Here is a 24,748-nt window from a genome sequence, read left to right on the forward strand (position 1 = left end):
AGCATCCAGGATGGTTTATCAAACCTTTTCAAGATTTACAGTACATTTGATATAAGTTGCAAGTCAATGACGCGAAAACCGTTGAGCCAAGAACGATCTGAAGATCATACACAAAGAGAACCCAATCCTCAGATAGAAGCGATAGGAATTCTGATGAGGATGAAGGGACGTTTGATGTATGGTGAAACTTCTGTCAAAGAGTTGCACGACAAGATCAGGTAAGCTCCTAGTATCGTCACCACCACTCTCTGTTCTCTTACGTGACATGTAGAGGCGCGCTTTGCACTGGGGCGGCTCCAATAAAAGTTAAGCTTCCAGAAAAGGAGAACTTGGATACAACGATTGAGTAAATCGTTATTGTTGCCAATTCTCTTTTACTCATATGGCATACAGCGACACGCTTTCAAAAGGAGATACTAGTTCAAATAGCAAACCTTCAAAGACCATTGGATATCTAAGCTTGCTGTTCTTGCCAGGCGATGGGACCAAGCCGGTAGGAAAGTTTGAGATAATTCCAAAGCTCTTGAGATAGCCATTGAGAGACTGTCAAGATGATAGATAGGGATGAGTGAGGACAAGTCGGGAGGTTGTGTAGTGAGATGAATGATACAGCTGAAGCGACCTGGAAGTGACGGAGATGAGTAGAAGCTGAAAAGATATAACCCATGGACACTCCGTCTGTACATCCCTACAGAATCAACCCCGATACCGGTCGCAATCTATTCTACATACTTATTCAACATAACTCAACCACTCTCAAGCACAACTTGACCAAGCCCAAGATTAACCTCATTCTTGACAGAGGAGCGATTGTCCTGCCATGTTGGCCTTGCGCGCAATACAATCACCGAATGGCCTTTCAGTACTCCTGTCTGTTCCCGACTGTGACGCTCTATGTTTGATGGTTGAAGAGCGATTTGTGGATAATCTGGCATCCGCCAAGGTGTTGAGTGCTTCAATGAAGTCTTGCGCGATATACATGATAAAGAAGAAAACTTGAAAAGAAAAGGACTTGTTGTTCACTTTGAAATCGATCTTCACCATCTACCATCTTCTGTCAGAGCCCGAGGTCTTTCTATTTGGGACGCAAACGCGGGCCGTGGCCAGCTATTGAATAATTGGCTCATCACAACGATGGACTTTGAACATGAACAAAATACGACGAAACCGTCAAAACACTTTATAGACTCTCTCTATATATGACTTGTTTCAGAGAATGAAGGTCGAAACATTGAGAAACCTTAGGAGCTCAATTTAAAAACACTGCCAGGAATGTCAAGCGTCTAAAGACTAAGGAACATTGAATGAATACAAGGATGAATCCATGGATTGATTGTTGTCGTGATGTGATTTGCATGTAATGTTTACAAAAGAGAAATTAAAGATACAAATTGAGACTTAAATCTAGATCCACGGAATAATCTTTATGGCGATAGATCGCCTCATTCCGAGAGGTTTCATATTCGATATATGGATGTGTCCAACCTTTGATCCAGTTTAGCAGGCGTTCCCATGTTGATATGAACATCAGAATCCATGTGCATGGTGATAATCCCTATAAATGCAAGTACAGTTTGATCCAGATATACTCTAATCCCTATCAACTTGCCTGGTCGGTAAGAGGATCACATGCCAAAACAAGTTGAGTTGCAAGGTTGAGTAGCAAAGCTGGCTTGTAGAGTAATGATAGCAAGGCGACACATATACAATCTTTGATGAGTCTTTAGGCGTGATTCACCAACACCCCTATACACATAAGAATAGAGACCCGTGGGCACATAGTAGCTGGCTCATAAGCACACTCGTCAACAACACTTGTTGGCAAAGCTCCTACACTATCCTTGAGACTCTGCGGCCTGCTTTTGCTTCACAGCGATTGCCCGCAATCGTTCCCTTCTTTCTTCAAAAGCCTCATACCGCGTCTTTTCCATCTCAGCCCTCACTAATTGTATTTCCAACATTCGCCGTCTCTGCCCTCCATTCGTTTCGACATCACCCATTTTTCCTTGTCCCGATAACCCGTCATCATCCTTGTCGAAATACAGAGCCCACATGTCCTTCTCTTCGTCTTCTTGAACCAAAACAAAGCCCTCCCATCCTTCCAAGGTGACACGTCTGTCGATCTGGGTACAGTCCCAAGGACCGACTAAATGATCTTGCGCCTGAGCCCTCACACCGTATTTCACTTCATACGTGTTTGAATCTACGTAGACCCAGTTGAGCATGTTTTGCTCATTGACTGTGGATACCAGACCTTCCCCTTTCCACCCGGCTTTTTTCCATTTCGACTGGTTTTGCGGATGAGGGAGGTAGTAGCCTGAAAAGGGATGGGCGTGGTCGAGCTGAAAACAATCGGCGTGAGCAACGTATAGCTGATTCCTTAGTTAGCATCCTATCCATATTCCCAGCCTCTCCACCCACCTTGTTATCCTGCAGTACGACCACTGCGCCTTCAAATTTTGGCCTATACGTATGGGCTCCTGGAAGCTTGATGATCAAGTTTGTCTTTTTACCTCGATGTTGCTCTCTAGCATTAGACTTTTGCCCTTGTTGGATGGCTTCTGTAGTGCCGATAATCGCTGGACATGCTGCAATGGCTGTAAGTATTCCTAAAACCATTTCAAGTGATAGAATAGAAATAAAAAATCGTTGAAAACGAAAATCAAAACAAGACCTTACGACGTCATCACTTTCTCCATTATCGTCTACCATAAATGCAATATTACGACAAAAACTAATGAAATCTGTAATACATTACTCAAGTTCTATATACAAATCTATAGGTTATACAAAATGTTTACATGTAGATTTGTATTCACATCCTCCCACGTACAGGTCTACAGCAAGCCAATGGTAATATCACCTAACAAAGAGTTAGTACTGCTACACCCATCCATACACCTACCCTTGACTCTTGCCGTCAGATGCACTTCAACGTCCAAATCCAAGGAAATGTTGATCCTCAGACTGCCTTTTTCCTCTTTGCTCTTACCACCTCCTGGCTGTTGCTCTGGCGGTGTGTCCGCCAGTTCGTTAGCAAGAGGCTTTCTTCTGCTCTTCAACGGACCCAGCGCCTGGTCACCGAGGCCACCGCCTTGTTTACCGCCAGTGAGGCCACCAAGAGCACCCTTGGCCGTATCGCCCAGGTTGTCGACTTGCTTCGTCACATTTCCAACGTCGGCAAGACCACCGCCTTGGTTATCCTGCTGTTTCTTTTCCGGTTCTCGCTGTGGCTCCGGCTGCCTATCTCCTTCCGACTGGTGGTCGTTTGAGCCAGAGTGCTTCTCGCCTTCCTGCTGGAAAGGTGTCGAAGGCGTCTCCTGGTCATGTTCACTATGCCAGCATCAGCACTAGATTAACGGCACAACCTTGATCACCTACTGCTTTTGGTCTCCAGCTTCGGACATTGTGATGAATACGTATGGGGCAAGTACTGCTGCTAATGCTAATTCAAACGAGTATAATACGCTTTGTGCTTTGAATGTAAAAGACAATGTAGATAAAAAGATAGATGGTTTATATAGAAAGAGTTGAAAGAGTGGCGCTGAAGGAAATGCTTGATGGTTATGATGTAAAAAATGTATTGCTCCAAAAAGAAAAAAACGTCATTAAGGATGATTGGAAATTGGAGTACCACACAAAACTCATTACATCATCACATTTTTTCCATTCTTCCATTACATCTCTTTCTTTTTATTCAGTCTTCATACTTTTCTATTCCAGCCAATCCCTTGTACTTGTCTTATGCCAACGCAGCAGTAAAAGTCGCCAAGAATACATCGATAAAGGGATTGCTCGGCAACTCGGGATAGAATCCTAACGATACGGCTAAGAACAACAGATAATGCATATCTAAGCAACCACTACGGTTGAGTACCAAACACGCGAGACAGCAAGAGCCGCCTCAATTCAGAAACACCAGGCGTTTGGGTGATGACCAGAGGCAACGACTTGTTCGTTGGAAGCTGTTCATCCATCCTGTCAACCTCTTCGTTCTTGGAAGGCAATGAATCATCGTTGGCCAATCCTTGCGATAGAATCTTGTCGTTCTTGCTCCTGTCGACGCCAGTCTCACCCGTGCCCCGTCTGTCGACAACACACATGCCCCGGGTGAACTCACCGTTCCGCTCAATTTGGAATTCTTGGGGCGTGAGCGTCCAGCCGGGAGCGGGAGGAGACAAACGACGGGCAGAGGCGTGGGCGATGGCAAACCAGACAGCAACTGGGTCATGCATCTCCATCGCATCGGGCAGTCCAAACGAGGCTTGAAGACCTCTCACGCGGACGAGCATGGCACTGATGAATGCCTCGAGAGGCGTAGGCTCAGGCTTTTGCTTGACGAGGCCGTTTGTGTCAGGGATGCGAACGACGGAGGGGTGGATGAGATCCGAGAATGGGATGAGGTGAGGGATGGTGATGTCGAGAGGAGCCATGATCATTTCAATCTGGCCAGCTCTGACAGCGTCAAGGACGGTGGCGGCAGCATAAGGGTCAGCAAAACAGTTAAACTCAGCAACTGGGGAGACATTGCCGGGGCGGTTGAATGCACCACCCATCCAAATGATACGCGACACCTTGAAGAAGGTTTTGGCATTTGAGCGGAGAGCGTGGGCGATATTTGTCACTGGCGAGTCGTCAGCTCACGGGTCAGTATGCAGAAACACAGAACGAACAAGGACCGAGAGCGACGATAGTGACGCTATCTTCCGGCTCTTCACAAAGTATATCTAGTATGACCTCGTGGGATGGCTTGGAAGAAATTTCGAGATGATCGTGGATGGCGCCAGACTTGAATTCCGGAGGGGTGAACTGGGGATGGGTTTCGCTAATGTTGGACAGCCCGTCTGGGCCATGCTATACATGCATTCAGTATAATGAGCCATAAGAATGAGGTTCAACTTGCGAAATAAGCAGCTACAGCCTTTTCACCGCTGATAGGTCCATCCTCGCCCAAAGCCAGGACTGTCTTGCTCTGGCTTTTGAGTCTCTGATATCTTGCTTCAGCCCCAGGAATTTGAGCAACCTCCTGCGCGAGAAGGTGGTAGATCTTTAAGAGATTTGAGTGTGCGATAGGAGCATGGGTATTGCCAAAGACGATAGAGATGAGGGCCAAGTCGACTTCTGGAGACGATAATCCCAGCAGGATGGCTAGTACATCGTCTACGCCAGGGTCAGTGTCGATAATAATTTTTTGAGGCATTGTTATGATTGTGATTCGAATTCGAAAGAAGATGTCGACCTTTTTATGTTTTCAAGTCAAAGATAATGGTAAAATTGATGGACAAAGGACATTAATCGACTTTCCTTATCGGCTTCCGAATGAGTCGGCACGGCAATCGCCGCCTACCTTTGTTTTTCAAACTTTTCATCTTCTTCTTTCTTGAATCGTTTATCTCCATTCAGAGAAGAAATGTCACCAAAAGAGTCGCAGCTGCTAAACGAGGTACTGGAAAACACGCAGCTGCAGCATCAGCCGTTCGTCGTCATTCGGGACCAGTCGTGGTTTCCTGCGAAACCTATATTGAGGGAGCTTGTACGACGAGCCGTAGCCAGGTCTGTGTTGTCTAAAGACTTTAACTGAGCTAATGTGCGAGGAAGAGGAGAAACTCCGACGCTTGTGAGCACATTAAATCCTATAGAAGACCTCGTGCCATGTGGTATGCCTGTGGGACGCATAAAAACTTTGGACTTGTCTGGCGAAGTCGCTGGATACTCTGCTTTGGGGCCATTTTCAGAGACGAAGGAGAGGATAGTGTCGTCATGTAAGCTGTTCCCTGGAGGAGGTGAGGTTATATAAGCATGTGCTGATAGCGGACCAGATAAAGGAGGACAAATGTTCATAGATGCTATTGATGTTCTTGCAGAGGACTACACAGCTTCAAGCGTAATATGTCTCGTTCGTGAGTTGTTAACATCTGTCAAAGCTCACAAATGTAAGTAGTATATCTCTTAATGCTGTAATTAACTGCCGAAACATCGCTGATCTAAAAATATAGCGCCATCGCGATTGGTACTTTTACTTTCAGAGGGCTCTCTATTATCCCACCTCATTTCACCAACGTTCTCTACCACGCTCACACTTCTAACACCCCATTCATCAGCACTTTTAACTCATCTTTCCAAACTCTACCTATCGCCCATATCGGAAAATCCAAGCCCCAACTATTGGATGGTGCTTGAGAATGCTGTCAAGAGACAAACTGGAAAGGAGTTGGCTCTGAGAGGGGAGGAAGATGTGGAATTTGGCTGGGCCAAAGGAGAAGTAGTAGTGATCCAGGTACTTGTGAGAAAAGCAACAGGTGGGATGAAGGGGACATCTCGCTCACTCGAAGCTCTTACTCCAACATCTCTTCCTGGAGCATTGGTAGTGTGCCCACTCTCATCCATCCTCGACCTTACTCCATTCTCTCTTCCACAGTCGTCTTCTGTCTTGGGAACTACAGAACCAACACACGCTAGTCTCGATCTACCGTTTAATCTGGCTCTTACAGACAAACAAAAACAGAAACGGGATCAAGTGCCATTGCCTTATGCTCACGAAGGAGAAGGAGCCAGCGGAGACTTGATATGGATTGATGAGGAAGAGACAGATGATGAAGAAATATAGACCTCTGATGTAATTTTTTATTTATGTAGCGACCTCTACTGGTATATATCTAATAATGCATGTTTATATGCATGAAATCATGCTCTAATACACAGTGTTATATGTTTTGTTACCCTTGTAACCTTCTTGTCTTCAGTGCCGACGCAAAGTGACTATCCGATAACCCAAGAACCTTCTCAAGCTACTATAAATTTTTGAATCAATCCCTACAAAACCTCAGCTGTCGGGTCATAATAAAATGCTTCAAGGGCATATAGGAAAGCAAAAATGATGAATGCTGCAGCGCCAAGCAGAGAAACTATTCATAACAAGTCAGCAGTGTCTTGAATAAGATAAAAGACGTACTATGCTTAACAGAGATCTTTGTAGAGAGATATCGACCACCGAGGACGGCACCACAAGTGCAAATACCGTGCCCAAGAATAGTTCCAAACGCAATCACGGCAACACTCTACTTTGGCCATGAACACACATACATGTGAGGAACGAGAAAGACATACATGAGCACCACCCATTGCAATGGTTGTAATCTGACTTCGATCTCCCCATTCCCCTAGAAAAGTCAAGACAAATGCTTGAGCAAAGACTGGATTAGTCAACATCTGCAGACCAGTCCTGATGCGTTCCCGAACAGCACTGGACCAGTGCTTTGCTTTTTCTGTAGGACCAATGGTATTTAAGCCGGAAAGAGGAAAATGAATGCTAGGGCCTTGTCTACTTGGTCTTGGAGAGGCCGACCTATTGAGACGAGAAGAGCCATGAGGTATATGGATGTTCTCCTCGAGAGACTCCAAGGGAATAATCGTGCCACGGGCGTTATGAGCATCATGAACAGCAGAGTCTTCTTCAAGTTCTTCTTCGACTTCTCGCATTTCTTCTTGTATATAATTTGAGCCACCTTCCATCGCAAAGGCTTCTTGCAGCATTTTGACGCCAAAAACGATAAAAAGAAGAGATGCTGCCCAGAGGGTCCATGCCTAGAACAAAACTAGTCAGCACAAAACATACGCTCCAGCTTATTGCTCGACATACTTTTGGTATTAAGCCAAGTATGACACGTCCAAGAGCAGCACTGAGAATACTCATTATTACCAGGCTCATGAAAGCTCCTGAAAATACAGTCATTCGGGGATGGCGTGTAGCCATAATAGCTGCAATAAGAAAAGTCTTGTCCCCAATTTCAGACACAACAATCATTATAAATGCCTGAAAAAAACCATCTGCCAGTGAGTCAGCTTGGTTTCGACAGTGAAATAGATGAAATAACCAAGAGTGTTATCCTCTGCTGGTATTTCTGCCATTTTTAAAGATGAAAAGTTGGTTTTGAATTGGTGTACAAGTAGGTTAAATAATTCAATGTAAGATGGACAAACAGAAAAAAAGTAAGTCGGACATCGCCGACTGAGGATGGATAAGAAACATAGGCATAAAAAAACTGTCAAGTTAGGCGCGTTAGTACACCACGTAAAATATCTTTTAGTTTATCTTGAATTGTTTCACTTTTACAAGATTATAATTAAGTAAAAATACGTTCAAGCTATGTCTACAAGACAAGGTAAATGGGTTGGACAACACTGTCAGCATCAAGATAATAACTCGTTCTAGATAAAGTCACTACTGACCGCAATGCTCGTATCCTAAGAGACCTTGTCAAGCAGCCAGAAAACAAGGCTTGCGCAGACTGCAAACGCAATGGTTTGTTTTTAATTGATTGGAGTAGGGATTGTGTTGACCTTTATCTGTAGATGCAAGATGGGCGTCTTGGAACTTGGGCGTGTTCCTCTGTATTCGATGCTCTGGTATTCATCGATCTATGGGCACCCACATAAGTAAAGTGAAGAGTATTGACTTGGACATGTGGACGCCTGAGCAAATGGAGGTGCGTCAACATCTCATGGCAGCACTGCACTACTAACGAGCTAAACAGTCAATTCAAAAATGGGGCAATGCACTTGGCAATTTGTACTGGGAAAAGCACCTGAAGGCTGGCCATATACCTCCTGACCAGTCCGTTTCTGCCATCATTATCGTCTGTTTGTACTGACATCCATCCCAGCAAGATAGAGTCTTTTATTCGGTCAAAGTACGAATCCCGTAGATGGGCCATGGATATCCCGTTACCTTCTGATCCCCAGACTCTTCTCAGCCAGTCTTCTGCTTCGGCTCCACCACCAGCTGCGCCTCAACCTACTCCCACATCGACGGCTCCGCCGCCCGTGCCCGCGCACTTACCCAAAACTCATCCTCTGCTATCAAGGTCGGTAGCAGCAAGCAAAGCTGCGCCAGCTGCCAAGTCTACTGCTGCGCCACCAGTCAATCTATTCGGACAAGAATCCTCTTCCACCGCTGCTCCCGTGCCTACCTTGGCATCGGCGCCAGCACCAACGGAGACGGCTCAATCGGCTCATCCACAATCTTCCATTTTTGATCTCGACTTTCGTCCCCCATCTGCTTCAGCCTCTGCGCCTACTTCGGCTCCAGCTTCTGCTGGCAACAAAAAGGCGAACATCATGTCTCTTTTTAGCAACCCACCGCCGTCTGCTCCTAATCCCTACGCGACATGGAATGGTGGAATCACGAGCTCTGCGATGCCTACCCAAATGCAAGCTACCCAAGCTCCTGTTGCAGGCTCTTCCAATATCTGGAGCGGCGTCCACGCGGATCAGAATGCGTGGGGCACACCAGCCCAGGCTGCACAAGCTCAAGTACAGAGCAATATAGCTCCCAGTCCATGGTCCCAGCCCGCATCAAACACACTTTCCGGCAACGGCTTTGACTCTTCCTCTGATAACCCATGGGCACCTGGCGGAGGGTTCTTTGTAGCGCAAGAGAGAGTCCAAAAAGAAAAGCAAAAAGTTGAAAGAGATCCATTTGCCAATATCCGGAGTTGAGCCATATTACGTATGCATACAGTGAATAAGTCGTACTTGGCTTGGACCATGACGTTGCAGCAAAATCTTCCCAATAAAGTAATTTTGAACATGGAGGAAGGTGAATCAACCATTTAAGGACATTCCCTTTTCTTTTTTTTCTTTTTTTTTTTCCTTTTCTTCTTCTTCTTTATATCCTCATTATTATGAGCTCTGCCAAAAAACTCCAGAGTAAACTTTTTGGAGGCGGCTCAGGTGGAGACGCTGTCGACGGAGCTGGCTCAACGCCAGCATCGGGAACCGCTACACCTGTGGCTGGCGAGCTAAAAATCAGCATTCCTCTGCCCTCCAGGGGGCAGAGGAGCGTTGACGATAGGGCAAAGAAGGAGGTAGAAGAGGAGGCTAAATCGCGTACGTGAATAGGCAGCTTGATGCAGCGGTCGCTGACGACGGAATACAGCCAAAGCGCAGGACAATGGAAGTGATACAGACACACCGGGCACAATGGGTCAGGAGCGTAAAGTAGGTCAGCAGCGCAGAGAAGCCGGAATGCTAATGGCGAGGTAGTCTCTGAGAGACAGGCTCATCACACAGCTCGGTCCACGATATCATTCCGTTGAAGAGTATCGTCTACAGCAGTCGGATGACTACCAAGTGCATTGGAAACGTTGGGGTCCCTATGTCTCTGAGCGTCAGTGGGGTACTGTGCGGGAAGACTATAGCGCCAATGGAGACGCGTGGAACTCGTTTCCGTTTGAGCTTGCAGAGAGTAGAGCTTATAGATGGGGTGAAGATGGTATGGCAGGAATTTCGTGAGTCCTTTGGAGAAGGCAGTATTTTTACTCATTCTCTGAAAGGGATAACCACCAGCGTCTCTGCTTCACCCTTGCTCTTTGGAATGGTAAAGACCCGATTCTTAAAGAACGTCTCTTTGGCCTCAACGGTAGTCAAGGGAATCACGGTGAAGACGTCAAGGAGTTATATTACTATCTTGACTCTACGCCCACTCACTCCTACATGAAGTACCTCTACAAATATCCGCAAGCTGAGTTTCCCTACGAACAATTAAAAGAAGAGAATCGAAACAGGAGCAAGGAAGTGACAGAATTTGAATTGATGGACACTGATGTTTTTGATGAAGATCGTTACTGGGATGTCTATGTCGAAGTGAGTCTTCGTTTTGATCAAATTGTATCATGCTCATCAGACTAGTACGCAAAAGATGAAGAATATGCAGATGCCATGTCTGTTCGAATCACAGCTTACAATCGCGGACCCGACCCTGCAGACTTGCATATTCTTCCTCAGCTGTTTTTCCGCAATACATGGTCTTGGCCCAAAGAGCTCCCGTCAGACATGCCCGTCCTCAGGCAGGAGGTTGAGGGTGTCATTTCTGCCTCTCATCCTACTCTTGGAAAGACCAGACTCTACTGCACACCTTCTCCTGCACCTGCTGCACCGGCAACGGGAGGTGTTGTTTTGGTAGACGGACCAAGCATCGTACCCGACTTGTTGTTTACTGAGAACGAAACAAACTTTGAAAGACTTTATGGCGGAAAGAACAGAACACCTTATGTGAAGGATGCTTTCCATGACCACCTCATTTCTGGCCATAGACCGCCTGAACCTGAGCCCGTAAAAACCGCTGAAGAGGGACTGCCTGTTAAGAGTCCACATGTGAGGACTCCGAAGTTACCTCCTTTATATTCGACTGCCGAGATCGTCGCGTCTAAGGAGGCAGAGACTCATGTTCAAGTTACGGAAGACACTCAGCCGGTACAAGCAGTATCCCCTCCTCCTCGACCTTACTCTGAACATGGTCATCGTCAATTCACCAACCCCGACAAGACTGGCACAAAATCAGCCGCTCATTATTCATTCACAGACGTCCCTGGGAATGGCGGGTGTGTCGTTGTCCGTCTCAAAATGACCCCCTATTCTCCAGAGGAAGATCCTAGTATCTTGGACGAGGAGCTATTTGATGACAACATTGAGGAGCGAAGAATTGATGCGGACGAATTCTACGGAAGGATTGCAAGAGGTGGGATCAGCGAGGATTTGAGAAACATCATGCGTCAAGCTCTGAGTGGAATGCTTTGGACCAAGCAGTATTATCAATTCATTCAAAAGGAATGGATAGAAGGTGATCCTGGTCAACCGCCTCCCCCTCCCCAAAGAAAATGGGTGAGAAATAGGGAATGGAAACACATGTACATCAACGACATCCTCTCTATGCCAGACAAGTGGGAATATCCATGGTTTGCTACTTGGGATACCGCATTCCATTGTATACCGCTTGCCATGGTTGACCCGTCATTTGCAAAGAAACAGCTTGATTTAATGACTAGAGAGTGGTACATGAAACCTGATGGTGCACTGCCGGCCTACGAGTGGAACTTTAGTGATGTAAACCCACCTGTACATGCATGGGCGACATTTAGGGTATTCAAGATCGAGAGAAAGATGTTTGAAAGGGAGGATCTGGACTTTTTGGAGCGGGTTTTTCAAAAGTTGTTACTCAATTTCACTTGGTGGGTAAACCGAAAGGATGCAGACGGCAATAATGTTTTTGAGGGAGGGTTTTTGGGTCTTGACAATATCGGACCATTTAATAGGTCAGAGCCTCTGCCTACTGGTAAATATTATCATGTCATTGCAGCCAAAGACTGATCAAAATTTAGGTGGTACGCTTCGACAGGCAGATGGTACATCTTGGATGGCGTTTTTCTGTTTGAACATGCTAAGCATTGCCCTTGAGCTTGCCAAGCACAACCCTACTTATGAAGATATCGCATCAAAGGTGAGTCTTTGCGCCATTAGACATGATTCGAAGTTATTAATGACTTGGCAGTTCTTCGAGCATTTCCTTTTCATTTCTGACGCCATGACTTATCCCGGTTCGAATGATGAACATCTCTCACTTTGGAATGAAGAAGATGGATTTTATTATGATGCCATCCAATGGGGGTTTGGTCACTCTCAACAACTCCCTGTTAGGAGCTTGGTGGGCTTGATGCCGTTGTATGCCACATTAGTGTTGGAACCAAGTGTGATCAAGAGATTCCCTGGCTTCAAAAAGAGGATGGATTGGTTCATTGAAAACAGACCAGACATTTCAGAGAGGAATGTGGCTAACATGAAGGGTGAGTATGGTTTAGTTTTTGGACGCAGATGAGCTTATAGACAAATAGCCGCTGGTAGAGGCGATAGAAAGCTGTTGGCTTTGGCAAGCAAGGAGAGGCTGGTGAGGATTTTAGAGAGAATGCTAGATGAAAAAGAGTTTTTGTCGGAATATGGTATCAGATCGTAAGTCATTAGAAACCTGTTCGCGTATGTTCATCAATATTCAATGTTTCGTAGGATGTCTCTTTATCATCACGACAATCCCTTCTCTATGAACGTCAACGGCGAAGAATTCGGAGTTGGTTACTGGCCCGGAGACTCTCGTTCTGGCATGTTTGGTGGCAATTCCAACTGGCGAGGACCTATCTGGCTTGCAGTGAATTTCCTTCTTATAGAGTCTCTTCAACGATTTCATCAATACTATGGTGACACGTTAACAGTCGAATGTCCAACCGGAAGTGGAGATCACATGTCTCTTGCTGGTTGTGCTGAAGAGATTCAACACCGGTTGATCCACATTTTCTCTCGAGATGAGCATGGAAGAAGAGCTGTTAACGGTGGGAACCCAAAACTGAACAGAGATCCCCATTTTAAGGACTATGTCCACTTCTTTGAATTTTTCCATGGTAATGATGGAAGGGGATTAGGGGCAAGTCATCAGACAGGCTGGTCAGGATTGATTGCTTGGTGCATCATGCAGACTGGCGAGTACTGCAGACTACCAAAGACACCTAAGAGTATGCGTCATCTTTTCTTCATGCTAGGACGAAAGAAGAAACTAATGTGGTAATTTAGCCCCTCGTTCAATCGCGAAGCATTACTTTGATGAGGCGCTGTCAGCTTATACTCCGAGCGAGTACGGAGGCGATGGGTCGCTTTTCTCTGCCTACACGAATCATACAGACTACGAGCCGGAGCCTGACGATCTTTAGAAGAGCATAAAGCCAGTTGAGTCAGATCATTTTTAGAGGAAAATAATAAAAAGGCATTTAGTATCCTCATGCATGTAGACCACATTTTTGTCTAGGTTGTTCTTTATATAGAACGGAATGAACTATGCTTGCGTTTGATTTCCTTGGTAGAACATGGTAATTGCGTCTGATACCATACGCTGACCATTATATAAAGGCCAACGTATTGTCAATCCTCACTCCGCGCCGGACCATCCACACACTCAATGCTAGCATCTACTTGTCTTTGACTCTTCATTCTACCCAATAAAACTGCTGTCGCTCTCCTCAAATGTTCTGCCTCTTGACCTGTAGCTTCTCCACAACCTGCCCATCGGACTTTACCGTTTCCGTCTACGAGAAAAACGTATCCTATCAAACTATTCTGTAGACCTAGGGGCTCAAGAACCTAAATCATTTTGTAAGTTTATTCATACTTGAGGAAAAGAAAGAAAGAAACATACATCAATCTGGGACCAAGAGCCAGAAGCGAGAAGATAAGAGCCCCACAGATTGCTTGGAACTGTACGTTTGAGAGAGGAGATGGAGAGGGATATCAGCAGAGACTTGAGCATATTCGGTTGATGGTTTATCTGAATTGGCAGTCAGTTTGTCACCATTTGACGAATTGCACTTAAAATGCCAATCCCTGCGAATTGTACATACAGTCAAATGCTGGAATCCAAAATGTCCTTCGGCATATTCCAAAACACCTCTGATCATACTTTCCACATGCTCTTCTGAAAGCCTAGTTGATATGATGGTAACTAATGTAGTCTTGCTGGGAAAGACATCACAAGTGTTGAGGGGCGTTGAGAGGAGTGACTTGCCAGATATATTTGGAAAATAATTTGCTTTCTAGAGAACAGTCAGGACGACACTGTCAGAAAGACCAACACATACATCTTCGCGAATGAGTACATCAGGTGCTAACCACAGCTTACCGCCATCCCTAGCTCGAGCTCGATTATAATCATGAAAGTAGCCCTGCTTGGCTTCATTCAGCCTTAACCAAATCAGTTTGTGAAGATGGATATGCCAGTCAAGACACACAAAGCTTTTCTTTTGACCTTTGCGCGATCATCGTCCAGCATTTCCGCTTTTCGTTGTGTCCATGTTTTCGCTGCAGATGTGGGTGGATAAGGAATACCCAGAGGACGTGGGAGTGGTGGAATCACATTGTTTTCGCTGACTACTGCTTTGCCTTTTGCCGGAGCGCTTGAAATATATAGTCTAGATGGCCCAACAGCGTTGATAGAAGGTGGAAATGCAGAAAGAGGTATTCTTGGAGGCATTTTGGTATTTATAGAAAATGTAAAATAAATAAAGTAAAATAAAGATACAAGAAGTCGAAAAAATCCACGTCATGACTGTTCTACAACCAATACTACCATAATAACTTTTCAATTACTTTTACAACTCAAGCAAAACATTATGCAGAGAATTTCAAGACTCTCTTCCATTCCAATACGAGCAGCAACGTCAATACTGCGTCCTGAACAGCAGCGTTTTGCCCATGTACGTACGTTTGTCATCTGTCAGATTGTATTAATTTACTTCAGACACTCACTTCAACTTGTACAATTACAACCCTTCCAAACAAATTACGAGTAGCAACAGAACCTGTTCCAGGCCATTTTCATGCAGTTGGAGTGTATATAGATGCTGGGAGTCGATATGAAAGCCACCGAACGAGCGGTGTGTCACATCTGTTAGACCGATTGGCTTACAAGGTTGGTGACTGCTTGTATATACTGTGATTGACTTTTTTGGTAGAGCACCGACAAGCACACAGATGAGGAGATGACTCGCATTATAGACTCACTTGGCTCCCAGGTCACTTGTTCTTCGTCTCGTGAAACTATTATGTACCAATCCACCGTTTTTCCTCAATCTCTTCCTCTCGCCCTCGAACTCATCTCTTCTACCATTCGACACCCTCTCTTGCTCCCCGCGGAAGTGGAAGCGCAAAAAGAAGCGGCGGCCTATGAGATTAGGGAGATACGGGCAAAACCAGAATTGATATTACCAGAAATTGCACATACTGTCGCTTTTCAGGATAATACACTTGGTATGCCATTGCTCTGTCCAGAAAGCCAGTTGCCAAGGCTTGGTGAGAAGGAAGTCCGTAGCTTCATGAAGGACTGGTATAGACCAGAGAGAATAGTAGTCGCTGGTATTGGAATGCCTCACGAAGAATTAGTAAAACTTGCTGAACGTTACTTTGGCGATATTCCTGATTCTCCGTCGATCATATCGCCTGTCCCTCGTATAGGAACTCAATCTCAACCAACCGATACCAAATCCTTTGCTACGGGAACGATCATTGACGATGAAAGTGATTATGAGAGACTGAGAGGTGCCAAGGCGATATATACTGGAGGAGAGTTGTACATGGATAAGCCAGAAGGCGACCTTGTACACTTACATGTTTATTTTGAAGGGTTGGGAATTCATGACCCGGATATCGTACGTACAAACGGAATTTCATACTGGGTCAACTTGTATTGACGCTCAAAAGTATGCCCTCGCAACCTTACAAACGTTGCTGGGCGGAGGAGGTTCCTTCTCAGCCGGTGGCCCAGGAAAAGGCATGTACACTCGCCTCTACACCAAAGTACTAAACCAATATCACTCTGTCGACTTTTGCCAAGCTTTCCACCATTGTTATGCCGATTCAGGCCTTTTTGGAATTTCTGCATCAGTTTATCCTCAGTTTGCTGGCAGATTAGTGGATGTTATTGGAGGTCAGCTGCATAGTTTGACAGGCAAAATGTGGGGTGGTATTGATGCCAACGAGGTAAAAAGGGCGAAGAATATGCTGAAGAGCAATTTAACAATGGCATTGGAAAGTCGATTAACAGCTGTTGAAGGTAGGTCTGCATTTTTTCAAAGCCTCAGTTATGTTGTACATCTCAATTGATCAATAATCTGCAGACCTTGGCCGCCAAATTCAAATTCACGGCCACAAAGTTCCTGTTGAAGTAATGTGCGCCAAGATTGACGCTCTAACTCTAGAGGTTTGTATTTGCAAAACATCCTCTTTCAGTACATTAACAGACTAATAGGATCTTCATCGCGTCGCAAGCCGTATTCTCCGCCCATCGCTTGCTACCTCGGACCGATTAAATTATGGCCTTGGATCAGGAAAAGCAACCATCGTAGCACAAGGTCCTGCTCTAAAAGCTTTGGGAGATGTCAGATCCATTCTGAAAGATAGATGGGCTCTTGGAGTTTAACTCCGCTATAGTGTGTCAGTTATAGGCCTTTAAAAGTAATAGAGACAAAGCATCTTGTATTACTAGCCATCTTCATGCACCAAGCGGTATATTTCATAATTTACAGATGAGATAATCTCGAGTTAAGATGTCATCGCTTTCGGTGTTCGCCGCTTTCCTCCCACAAGCCTTTCATTCATCTTTCTTTCTTTCCGAAATTGGCTTTTCATTTGTACAACAGCTTTATATTTGAACGACCATATCGAACAATGGCGCCGCCTTCGATTCTCTCTTCGGATGACAAGGCAAAGATCAAGAAAGCCATTTCAACTTCAAGCTCAACAAACAACATTATAACGGCCACTGTCGCAAGAGTTTATCAGGCAAAACCAGGAGCAAAATCGCAAGTTGGGTCGCTATAGCGAAAGCTAATACTGACAATTGAGTCTTTCCGAATAGCTGGAAGTACTCTGGAACAGAAGGGGCTCTCGTTTTCTGCGCTGACAAGGCTAAAGGCGGATTATGGTTCAGAGTAGTTGACCTCGCGGTAAGTTCAGCGGTCGCACACTAAATGGATTGGTGGCTCGTCTGATTATGTACATCTAGTCTTTCCGTGGAGTTGTATGGGAACATGAGCTTCCAAATGAAATTGAATACAATCAAGAGACGCCTTTCTTTCATTCTTGGCAAGGTGATGTATGTTTTGCTTTACATTGTCATAAAACTGAAAGAATGGTCACTAATCCAGTGAGATAGGATCTTCAATTCTCTTTTGTCTTTGTGTCAGAGACTGAGGCACAAAACTTTCATAAAAAGGTTGCAAACCGTTCAAAATATGCTAGTAAGTTGCGCTCACGCTAGATCAGACCATACGTTTGTTTTTCCTGATAATATCTATAGCCAAGATGAAGGAGAAGAAAGAAAAGAAAGAGGAAAAAACAACGCCCACAAAAAAGAAGAGAGGCAAGATAGATAAATCTCAAATCTCTGGTCCGGTATGTGTTTTGTCTGTAGCTACTAACAAAGCTGATATTAGCGTTCAGGACATTGGCACCTTTAGACATGTTGCCCACATGGGCTTTGATTCTGAGAAAGGGTTTTCGTCTTCCGGAGTCGATCCGTCTTGGCAGAAATTGCTTGAGCAATTGACTCAGAAAGGCTTTTCGGCGAAGGATATCCAAAAAAACGAAAAATTTATTAAAGACTTCGTAGAGCAGCAAGGAGGGATTGGAGAAGCTACTAAGCCAAAGAAACCGCCTCCTCCACCGGCACCGACCAGTAGAAGAAAGCCTGCTCCTCCGCCACCAACCTCTAGGGCTACAAGGCCTACCTCTATCACAACACTTGCTCCGCCTGCGCCTGCGCCTGCTGCTCCTCCTCCTCCTGCACGAACTCACATCAACCGATTACCTCCTGCAACCTTTGCCCCTCCTCCACCTTCATCTCCAGCTCCTCCAGTTCGCATTGGAGGAGCTCCGCCTCTTCCTCCTCCTCCTCCACCACCACCACCATTGCCACCTGCCCCTCCCGCTCGTGGTGCCATTGCTTCACCACCACCTCCTCCTCCTCCACCGCCACCGCCACCGTCTGGTCGATCCTCAGACGCGCCTCCTCCACCGCCGCCCCCTCCAACTTTGAGCGACGGAGGCGCTTCTCAGCTTCCACAAGCAGATTCTGGTCGTTCGGCTCTTTTGGCTTCCATACAGGGCAAAGGCGTTCATACACTCAAAAAAGTCGATTCGCCGACGCAAAAAGCTTCACCGTTGGCTGGTGGAGCTACACCTGCTGCAGCTGGAGCAATTGTGGGAGCTGGAGCAGCAACAGCGGTTGCCGCCACGACTGACGAAAGTAAGTTTCATGTTCATTCAATTATACAAAACGTTGACGTAACTCTAGCGCCTGATTTGGCTTCAAGTCTTGCAGCTGCTCTTTCAAAGAGGAAGGCTGATATTGGAAGCGACGAAGAGAATGATGAAAGCGACGACGAATGGGACTAGAACAAGTGTTATTCCAGATAGGGCACAAACACTATGCATAGGCCTTGGCGCGATCACAGTCTCTGAATGATGGATCCATGGCTGTAAATCATAACCGACAAAACAGACATCACTATGCCGAGAAACAGTAGTTGGGCATTCAAATTGATTATGAGATTAAGAACGAGTGTTACACAAGAAGATATGAGCAAAGGTCAAGAATGAGAAGTTTCAACCTTATTTCGGAAACTTTCTTTGTAATAACCACTACATTTACGTTAATCATAGAGCGATTCGTTGTGAAGATCAACTATGTTTGAGGACTTGTATATTTGATTACGCAACAAACTAAATTTCTTTGAGTTTTATGCCTTTTCCTAAGCCTTTTTTTGTACATTACACTTGGTAATACATGACCAGCTACCAAGTCCAACATATTAGAATATTGTTCAATACAACACCTCTCGTTCACTACTTCTTGGCATTCTTGTTGATAGTAGCCAACAAACTGTACATTGAACAAGGTTGTTCGATATTTGCTTCACACTATTTTGACTGTCAGAATAGTGACATAGATTTCATTCAAATGAGATTAAAAAGATTCTTTAAAATGACTTGACAGTTCTTGAACAAAAGATAAAAGTAGCTGATAAGTAAGGCAGGGAGATGGTTAATAGAGTAAAAAAAGAACGATGGTGTAGGCTTAAGTGCCTCACAGTAATTAAGAGTTTTATTACTTAAGGTTCTGATAGAAACGCTTAAGGTGGAAAACTGGAAAACTAGCACTGGTGGTGCATATGAAATGAAGTATGAAAGAGAAGCTATTCTATCTACAATTTATCTATTCTATGTTGACGGACTTTTCCACGTTTTCCCATGTGGCACCGTGAAGTGCTATGCACTTACATATGAATTGATTTATAGAGAAGCATCGCGAGGAGAGAAGAAATGAGAAATAAAAGAAATAACTGTATTGAGAAAAAACATTAATTTCTTTTTGCTTGTTGAATAATAAAGATACACTAGTTCCCTTTCAACCTTTGGTTGCATCTGGCATTATTGCTCAATTGTAAATCATCTTTGGTCTCAAAGTTTGAAATAATGACCGAGTAACAGCCTACAAGGTTTTTCAGTCTTATTTGCTTCTTTCCAACCGAACCCAGATAAGGAAGTGAATTTCTGACGGCATCCATTTGACGGAAGTTTGTCAATACCTATATCTTCAGGCGAACGAATCAATGATTCTTCAAAGCTCATTTTTAAATGTTGGAATTTCATCTCTCAAAATCCAAAAGGTTGCTTTGTCTTCTAGCATAGAGCGTTGGGCTTTATCTTTGCAGCTAATGGTGATGGCGCAATCGTGAGTCAAGACGTGCAAACGCTCAGTCAATCTACTCCGAATGAGTTGTTTCACAAGGCAAACGCTTCCAACCCACCTTTCACCGCAACCAGAGAAATGACAGTATTATTTTCTGGCTCAGATCGTCTTGTGTCTTTATTAATCTGCTCTTCTTTTCTGTGACTCATCATCCTATACAACCTGGATTATGTCATTACTCTCCAACGGATGTTCAGAGTCTTATCCAACCATAGAAAGTAATGCTGCCTATAACTGAAATGTTTTGATCTGACGTGAAATATTGAGACAATTCAAAGCAGAGTCACAAATATCATCGCTAGAGGTAAGGCAATACATCTGAGCATTTCGCAAACCGTTGTTCATGACGATGCAGCTGTATTCTCATCCGTTTTCTTGAAGACAAAGCGCATACGATAAGCATTTTCACCGTCGGCATCTACTCTCATTTTAGTAGAGATTTATGTGCAAACCGTAACGATAACCCACAATAGCTTTTATCTATTCCGTGCACTTGAAATCCAAGAGTGTCTCGATACAAAGAGATTGCAGCCCTATTGGACTTGCGGACATGCAATGTGATATGTTGGGCGTTGTAATGGGCAACCATAGCCTCCTCTATGAGAAAGCGTGCATAAGATTTCTGTACAAGATAGAATGATGATCTAAAAATGCTTACGTGACTGTTTCATAAGCTTGTAGGCGATACCTAATCGACGATAGGGTCTGAGGACAGATATAGATGTGACATGACCGTTATGAGTTTCACTAGAGTCTTCATCCCTAAGAAATTTGCTTTATTCAGCATCGTACAACTGTGTTTTGGCATAATATATGCCAAAAGAAACATCTTAAGCATACATTTTTGCAAGAATATAACCAACAACTCTTCCTTTAGGATCCACTGCGACATATGACAATTCAGGCCAAGTCAAGATGTGATACAAATCTGCCGCATGCGTATAAGCTTATCGATTTCGCTGTCTGATGCGCTGACTGACAGTACTTGAAGACATAATTTTCTGGAAGGTTGAGCAAGTTGGCGCTTTGCATGCCAATCAAGTCTTGTATCTATAGAATCTCAACTTGAAAACCAACTTCAAACAGACCTGGCTTCTTACCGTTGCTTGTCTTATATCCATGGTTACCACTGAGCGCTATGTCGCTTTATTTTGACTTGATTGAAGAAATAGTAAATGCTGAAATACAAACTAGAAAGAAATAATTGGTGATTCATAAAATGCCGACGTCATCACTTTTCAGATCAAACAATAACTTTTTCAATACTTTAATATCAGCTCAATTCTTTAGCCGTACAATGACTTCTCAGGACGTTCGTTCTATTCTCAATTTGCCTGCCAATGCTCCGCAAGCTTCCTCTTCTTCTCATCGCAAACAGCCCCTTCCACGCAAACCTGAGGGTATCTCCCGAGAGCTTTACGCACTTATAGGCGATAATGCCCCATCACTGGCAAATGCACATGCAAGTATTGCGGCGGTAAAGTATCGACAGCGCCCGGCTCTCAAGTCCAAGAAAGTACACTGGTGCGTTTATCTATTTGGGTTACAATCTACGATCCTGAAAGTACGGTAGGGAATGGATGGCTTTTACTCCTGTGGCTCGGAAAAACGACAGTCCTGTCAATCTTGGTCATTGGGCCAGAGTCACAGACAGAAATACAGATGAATCCGGTATGCAAGTCGTTTGAGAGAACTAAACTGTTTTTACATTGACGTAGTAGAATATTTCGGCAAGTTCAACACTCACGGCCCGTCAGTGATGGAATATAGTCGGTATGAATACGACCAGCATCTAGTTGATTCTGATTGGACCCCTCACGAGACTCAGTACTTATTTGATCTTCTTCGAGAGTATGATCTACGATTCATTGTGGTAGCCGATCGGTATGAGTACTTGGGGCCTACAAAAACTGGGCCTGCGAAAAAGCGTTCCGTTGAGGTGACAAAACAACATGATTGTGAGGCTAGATTATAGCTGATTTTCGTTTAGGAATTAAAAGATAGATATTATACTATCTGTCGACGATTGCTGAGAAGCCGTACCGCTAGTGATCCTCAGCAACAGCAGCAAACTATTCACGCCTATGCTTTCGATAAAGGTACATCGTTTTATGGTCTCTGAACTCGCTGACACCGTTTTAGCTCGAGAAATCAAGCGTAAACAGTATGCGTCCGAACTATTTCACCTCACAGCTACTGAAATTACTGAAGAAGAAGCTCTTTATGTGGAGATCAAGAGGATGGAACAAAACCAGCGACGATTTCGCGCTGATAGAGACGAATTAATGCGGAGCGTCATGGGTCTTGACAGCGGGCTGTTCGATAGTGATCAATCAGCTTTGGAAGCTGTATTCGGGACGGATAAGGTTAGCAATAAGGATTGCATTGTCAGAAAGTCATATCGTTGTCTAACAATAAAAGCAGAACAAAAAGAAACGCCGAGCCGATGAAGAAAGTGCCGCTCCATCACCTACGCTTACGCCAAAGAAACCTACTCCTAATGCGCCCTTTGGTGAGTAACAAGTGCATTCCCACAGTATGGGTTTGCTTTTTCACTTTTCTACAAATGACCGTCATCCTGAGATCAGTTTCAGACAATTCTCGATGTATCTACCACGTTCCTCAGACAGCTATCAGTTCCCAGGGCTCCCATCTGTCTACGAAGCATCCGGTTCATGTGCCCGCTTACTTACGCTCTACGAGACTTCCTCTTCCCAAGTCAACAGCATCTATGCGAATTACTGAGCTTCTCGCGGAACTCGGCACCAACGCACACAAACTCATTTGTCCGACACGACAAAACATAGAAATTTTTGAAGGATTGCTACAGGCGGCCGCCGCTTTAGTTGAAATGAAGAGGCAGGTAGACAGGACAGAGCAGGAATTGAGGACATTGAGAGCTCATCAGGAAGGGCTTATCTCAATGCAAACTCCAATGCCGGAAGGGTCTCCTCAAGTAAGATCAATGTTTATCTTACTGTTCTTGAAACACTCATCATCATTCGTAGCGTGAAGACTCCGTGGTCTCTACGGAAACATCGAATACCAATCGCCTCAGTCGACCGCCCCAATAGATCATGAAAATTATTGACGCAAGTGTTGCAAAGTAATATGCGAGACGAAAAGGGATCTCAAGCATTGGATAAGAGATGAGCTACTTGCTAAATCATGAAACCATATGATCTATCAGGGTCATTGTTTGTGATCAATGAAGATGTAATGTCAAGGAAATGCATTTTATGGTCATTGTACATTGAGTTTGATGTATGTTGAATTGATTCTAATCTAATGTCGCTGATATCTTTTCAGATTACGTCTTGTACGTATCCACTCAAACATTTACAAGAAGTGGTTCCTTCTCCACCTGACCATTGTCAACTTCCAGTACTGAGGCCGTCAAGTTGGGAATCATGTCTTCCGGGTTAATATCCCTTTTTTCATTTATGAGTACTCGTCCTAATTGTGATAAATAAACCCACGATTTAGTATCCTCGGACAACATTCTATGCGAATTGTTCTCGAATGCAAGTGTGAAGAAGCAGCCAAGTATTGCCATGACAACAGTACAGATAAAGCCCCAGCCAACAGAGACATCAATAATTTGTTCCGTAACTGCTGAGTGTTCAAGAAGTGGAGCAATCATGAGTGCGCATCCTACCATAATCTGTCAAAAGTCAACATTATACGGGTTGCACACGCAAGATTGTTGCCTCACTGCTCCACAAATGGACATAAAGTCTTTCATTATCATCACGTTCAGCAACATTCTTCTTAGTACGATCAGTTCTTTCTTGTTTGCCCATTTATTATGGCACATAACTGTGTAAAACCCGGCTGAAAACAGAGAGAAAACCAAAAGGCCGTAGGAAATCTGGTACGAAGCCAAGAAAGGTATAATCCGCCTACACATTGTCAGTGTGTATATCAAACAAAGACAAAAATGACCAACGGGACGCTCCTGCCTAATAATTCCTCTGCACATTGTACACTTGTGTCTCCGACCCAGCATCTTCCAGCCATATCAACAGCCACCTGCACTCCATTTCCTCCCAACAACGGCTCAAGAGTATCGTACATGACCACTGTCGACAGTATTGAAGGGCCAAAACAGTGTGGCAGGTAAGAATGATAGAGAAGGTCGATAGACGCAGGTAGGAATGCAAGTATGACGGCGTACATCTTTATTCAGATCACTGAAGTTGAGATTTGGGTTACCGTTGACTTGAGTGTTTAGCAGGTGCGAACAAACTACGGCGACTTATTAAATCCCAACTCTGACTGTCTATGTTCTTACTCCCTTTGTGAATGACTTACAAAGGATATAACTTGTCAAAGGTGCGTATTATGAACTTTTATAAACCCTGTTTCAAATGGCTTGATGCTGAGAACTTTTCAAGATACTTGTTGGGTAGTCACTCACAATTGAATTGGTGTCATGTATACCTTTTACTTGTCCTTTGCCATGGTTTGATAAGGGTGATTCAATGTCACAAATGACAGAATATAAAATCTTTCGAATGGCCGACCGACTGGCATGCTGCCAGTCAAATATGCACCAATTATGGTGAAACCTTGCAGGAAATTTGATAATGGAAAAGGAGATTATAGGTTAGCAAGTCTTATAAA

General features: G+C 44.4%; 14 protein-coding genes across 14 annotated transcripts; 7 read left to right on the forward strand and 7 right to left on the reverse strand.

Moving 5' to 3' along the window:
- Positions 1 to 66: 66 nt before the first annotated feature.
- L203_103818 (uncharacterized protein) lies at positions 67 to 532 on the forward strand (the record flags this gene model as incomplete). Its single annotated transcript, XM_066213210.1, has 3 exons — positions 67 to 218; positions 272 to 346; positions 394 to 532. 3 exons carry the CDS (start codon positions 67 to 69, stop codon positions 530 to 532), a joined length of 366 nt encoding a protein of 121 aa, XP_066069307.1.
- A 1,303-nt stretch (positions 533 to 1,835) lies between these two features.
- On the reverse strand, positions 1,836 to 2,619 carry L203_103819 (uncharacterized protein; the record flags this gene model as incomplete). The annotated part of the gene is made up of 2 exons (XM_066213211.1): positions 1,836 to 2,372; positions 2,422 to 2,619. 2 exons carry the CDS (start codon positions 2,617 to 2,619, stop codon positions 1,836 to 1,838), a joined length of 735 nt encoding a protein of 244 aa, XP_066069308.1.
- Positions 2,620 to 2,837: 218 nt separating this feature from the next.
- On the reverse strand, positions 2,838 to 3,407 carry L203_103820 (uncharacterized protein; the record flags this gene model as incomplete). The annotated part of the gene is made up of 3 exons (XM_066213212.1): positions 2,838 to 2,863; positions 2,906 to 3,333; positions 3,382 to 3,407. 3 exons carry the CDS (start codon positions 3,405 to 3,407, stop codon positions 2,838 to 2,840), a joined length of 480 nt encoding a protein of 159 aa, XP_066069309.1.
- Positions 3,408 to 3,863: 456 nt separating this feature from the next.
- Positions 3,864 to 5,200, reverse strand: L203_103821 (uncharacterized protein; the record flags this gene model as incomplete). The annotated part of the gene is made up of 3 exons (XM_066213213.1): positions 3,864 to 4,624; positions 4,674 to 4,854; positions 4,904 to 5,200. 3 exons carry the CDS (start codon positions 5,198 to 5,200, stop codon positions 3,864 to 3,866), a joined length of 1,239 nt encoding a protein of 412 aa, XP_066069310.1.
- A 210-nt stretch (positions 5,201 to 5,410) lies between these two features.
- L203_103822 (uncharacterized protein) lies at positions 5,411 to 6,607 on the forward strand (the record flags this gene model as incomplete). Its single annotated transcript, XM_066213214.1, has 4 exons — positions 5,411 to 5,553; positions 5,599 to 5,762; positions 5,820 to 5,933; positions 5,997 to 6,607. The coding sequence occupies 4 exons, from the start codon at positions 5,411 to 5,413 to the stop codon at positions 6,605 to 6,607; spliced, it is 1,032 nt and encodes a 343-aa protein (XP_066069311.1).
- Positions 6,608 to 6,813: 206 nt separating this feature from the next.
- L203_103823 (uncharacterized protein) lies at positions 6,814 to 7,908 on the reverse strand (the record flags this gene model as incomplete). The annotated part of the gene is made up of 5 exons (XM_066213215.1): positions 6,814 to 6,905; positions 6,953 to 7,058; positions 7,108 to 7,584; positions 7,640 to 7,827; positions 7,875 to 7,908. The coding sequence occupies 5 exons, from the start codon at positions 7,906 to 7,908 to the stop codon at positions 6,814 to 6,816; spliced, it is 897 nt and encodes a 298-aa protein (XP_066069312.1).
- A 238-nt stretch (positions 7,909 to 8,146) lies between these two features.
- Positions 8,147 to 9,498, forward strand: L203_103824 (uncharacterized protein; the record flags this gene model as incomplete). The annotated part of the gene is made up of 5 exons (XM_066213216.1): positions 8,147 to 8,162; positions 8,213 to 8,302; positions 8,353 to 8,486; positions 8,535 to 8,614; positions 8,664 to 9,498. The coding sequence occupies 5 exons, from the start codon at positions 8,147 to 8,149 to the stop codon at positions 9,496 to 9,498; spliced, it is 1,155 nt and encodes a 384-aa protein (XP_066069313.1).
- Positions 9,499 to 9,683: 185 nt separating this feature from the next.
- On the forward strand, positions 9,684 to 13,532 carry L203_103825 (uncharacterized protein; the record flags this gene model as incomplete). The annotated part of the gene is made up of 10 exons (XM_066213217.1): positions 9,684 to 9,888; positions 9,938 to 9,999; positions 10,045 to 10,289; positions 10,335 to 10,644; positions 10,690 to 12,112; positions 12,159 to 12,277; positions 12,329 to 12,620; positions 12,669 to 12,783; positions 12,838 to 13,337; positions 13,396 to 13,532. 10 exons carry the CDS (start codon positions 9,684 to 9,686, stop codon positions 13,530 to 13,532), a joined length of 3,408 nt encoding a protein of 1,135 aa, XP_066069314.1.
- Positions 13,533 to 13,740: 208 nt separating this feature from the next.
- Positions 13,741 to 14,845, reverse strand: L203_103826 (uncharacterized protein; the record flags this gene model as incomplete). The annotated part of the gene is made up of 5 exons (XM_066213218.1): positions 13,741 to 13,959; positions 14,015 to 14,143; positions 14,217 to 14,408; positions 14,454 to 14,556; positions 14,604 to 14,845. 5 exons carry the CDS (start codon positions 14,843 to 14,845, stop codon positions 13,741 to 13,743), a joined length of 885 nt encoding a protein of 294 aa, XP_066069315.1.
- Positions 14,846 to 14,984: 139 nt separating this feature from the next.
- Positions 14,985 to 16,789, forward strand: L203_103827 (uncharacterized protein; the record flags this gene model as incomplete). The annotated part of the gene is made up of 6 exons (XM_066213219.1): positions 14,985 to 15,068; positions 15,113 to 15,283; positions 15,327 to 16,019; positions 16,072 to 16,423; positions 16,488 to 16,570; positions 16,619 to 16,789. The coding sequence occupies 6 exons, from the start codon at positions 14,985 to 14,987 to the stop codon at positions 16,787 to 16,789; spliced, it is 1,554 nt and encodes a 517-aa protein (XP_066069316.1).
- A 248-nt stretch (positions 16,790 to 17,037) lies between these two features.
- L203_103828 (uncharacterized protein) lies at positions 17,038 to 18,765 on the forward strand (the record flags this gene model as incomplete). The annotated part of the gene is made up of 7 exons (XM_066213220.1): positions 17,038 to 17,171; positions 17,228 to 17,315; positions 17,375 to 17,464; positions 17,525 to 17,609; positions 17,669 to 17,763; positions 17,812 to 18,616; positions 18,665 to 18,765. The coding sequence occupies 7 exons, from the start codon at positions 17,038 to 17,040 to the stop codon at positions 18,763 to 18,765; spliced, it is 1,398 nt and encodes a 465-aa protein (XP_066069317.1).
- A 1,698-nt stretch (positions 18,766 to 20,463) lies between these two features.
- Positions 20,464 to 21,243, reverse strand: L203_103829 (uncharacterized protein; the record flags this gene model as incomplete). Its single annotated transcript, XM_066213221.1, has 6 exons — positions 20,464 to 20,540; positions 20,591 to 20,719; positions 20,781 to 20,884; positions 20,963 to 21,050; positions 21,103 to 21,172; positions 21,223 to 21,243. The coding sequence occupies 6 exons, from the start codon at positions 21,241 to 21,243 to the stop codon at positions 20,464 to 20,466; spliced, it is 489 nt and encodes a 162-aa protein (XP_066069318.1).
- Positions 21,244 to 21,419: 176 nt separating this feature from the next.
- L203_103830 (uncharacterized protein) lies at positions 21,420 to 23,196 on the forward strand (the record flags this gene model as incomplete). Its single annotated transcript, XM_066213222.1, has 8 exons — positions 21,420 to 21,646; positions 21,696 to 21,793; positions 21,841 to 22,061; positions 22,113 to 22,221; positions 22,265 to 22,488; positions 22,547 to 22,634; positions 22,717 to 23,078; positions 23,131 to 23,196. 8 exons carry the CDS (start codon positions 21,420 to 21,422, stop codon positions 23,194 to 23,196), a joined length of 1,395 nt encoding a protein of 464 aa, XP_066069319.1.
- Positions 23,197 to 23,453: 257 nt separating this feature from the next.
- L203_103831 (uncharacterized protein) lies at positions 23,454 to 24,301 on the reverse strand (the record flags this gene model as incomplete). The annotated part of the gene is made up of 4 exons (XM_066213223.1): positions 23,454 to 23,553; positions 23,602 to 23,786; positions 23,838 to 24,024; positions 24,072 to 24,301. 4 exons carry the CDS (start codon positions 24,299 to 24,301, stop codon positions 23,454 to 23,456), a joined length of 702 nt encoding a protein of 233 aa, XP_066069320.1.
- Positions 24,302 to 24,748: the final 447 nt, after the last annotated feature.

This window comes from Cryptococcus depauperatus, chromosome 4 (assembly GCF_001720195.1).
Source record: "Cryptococcus depauperatus CBS 7841 chromosome 4, complete sequence".
NCBI lineage: Eukaryota > Fungi > Basidiomycota > Tremellomycetes > Tremellales > Cryptococcaceae > Cryptococcus > Cryptococcus depauperatus.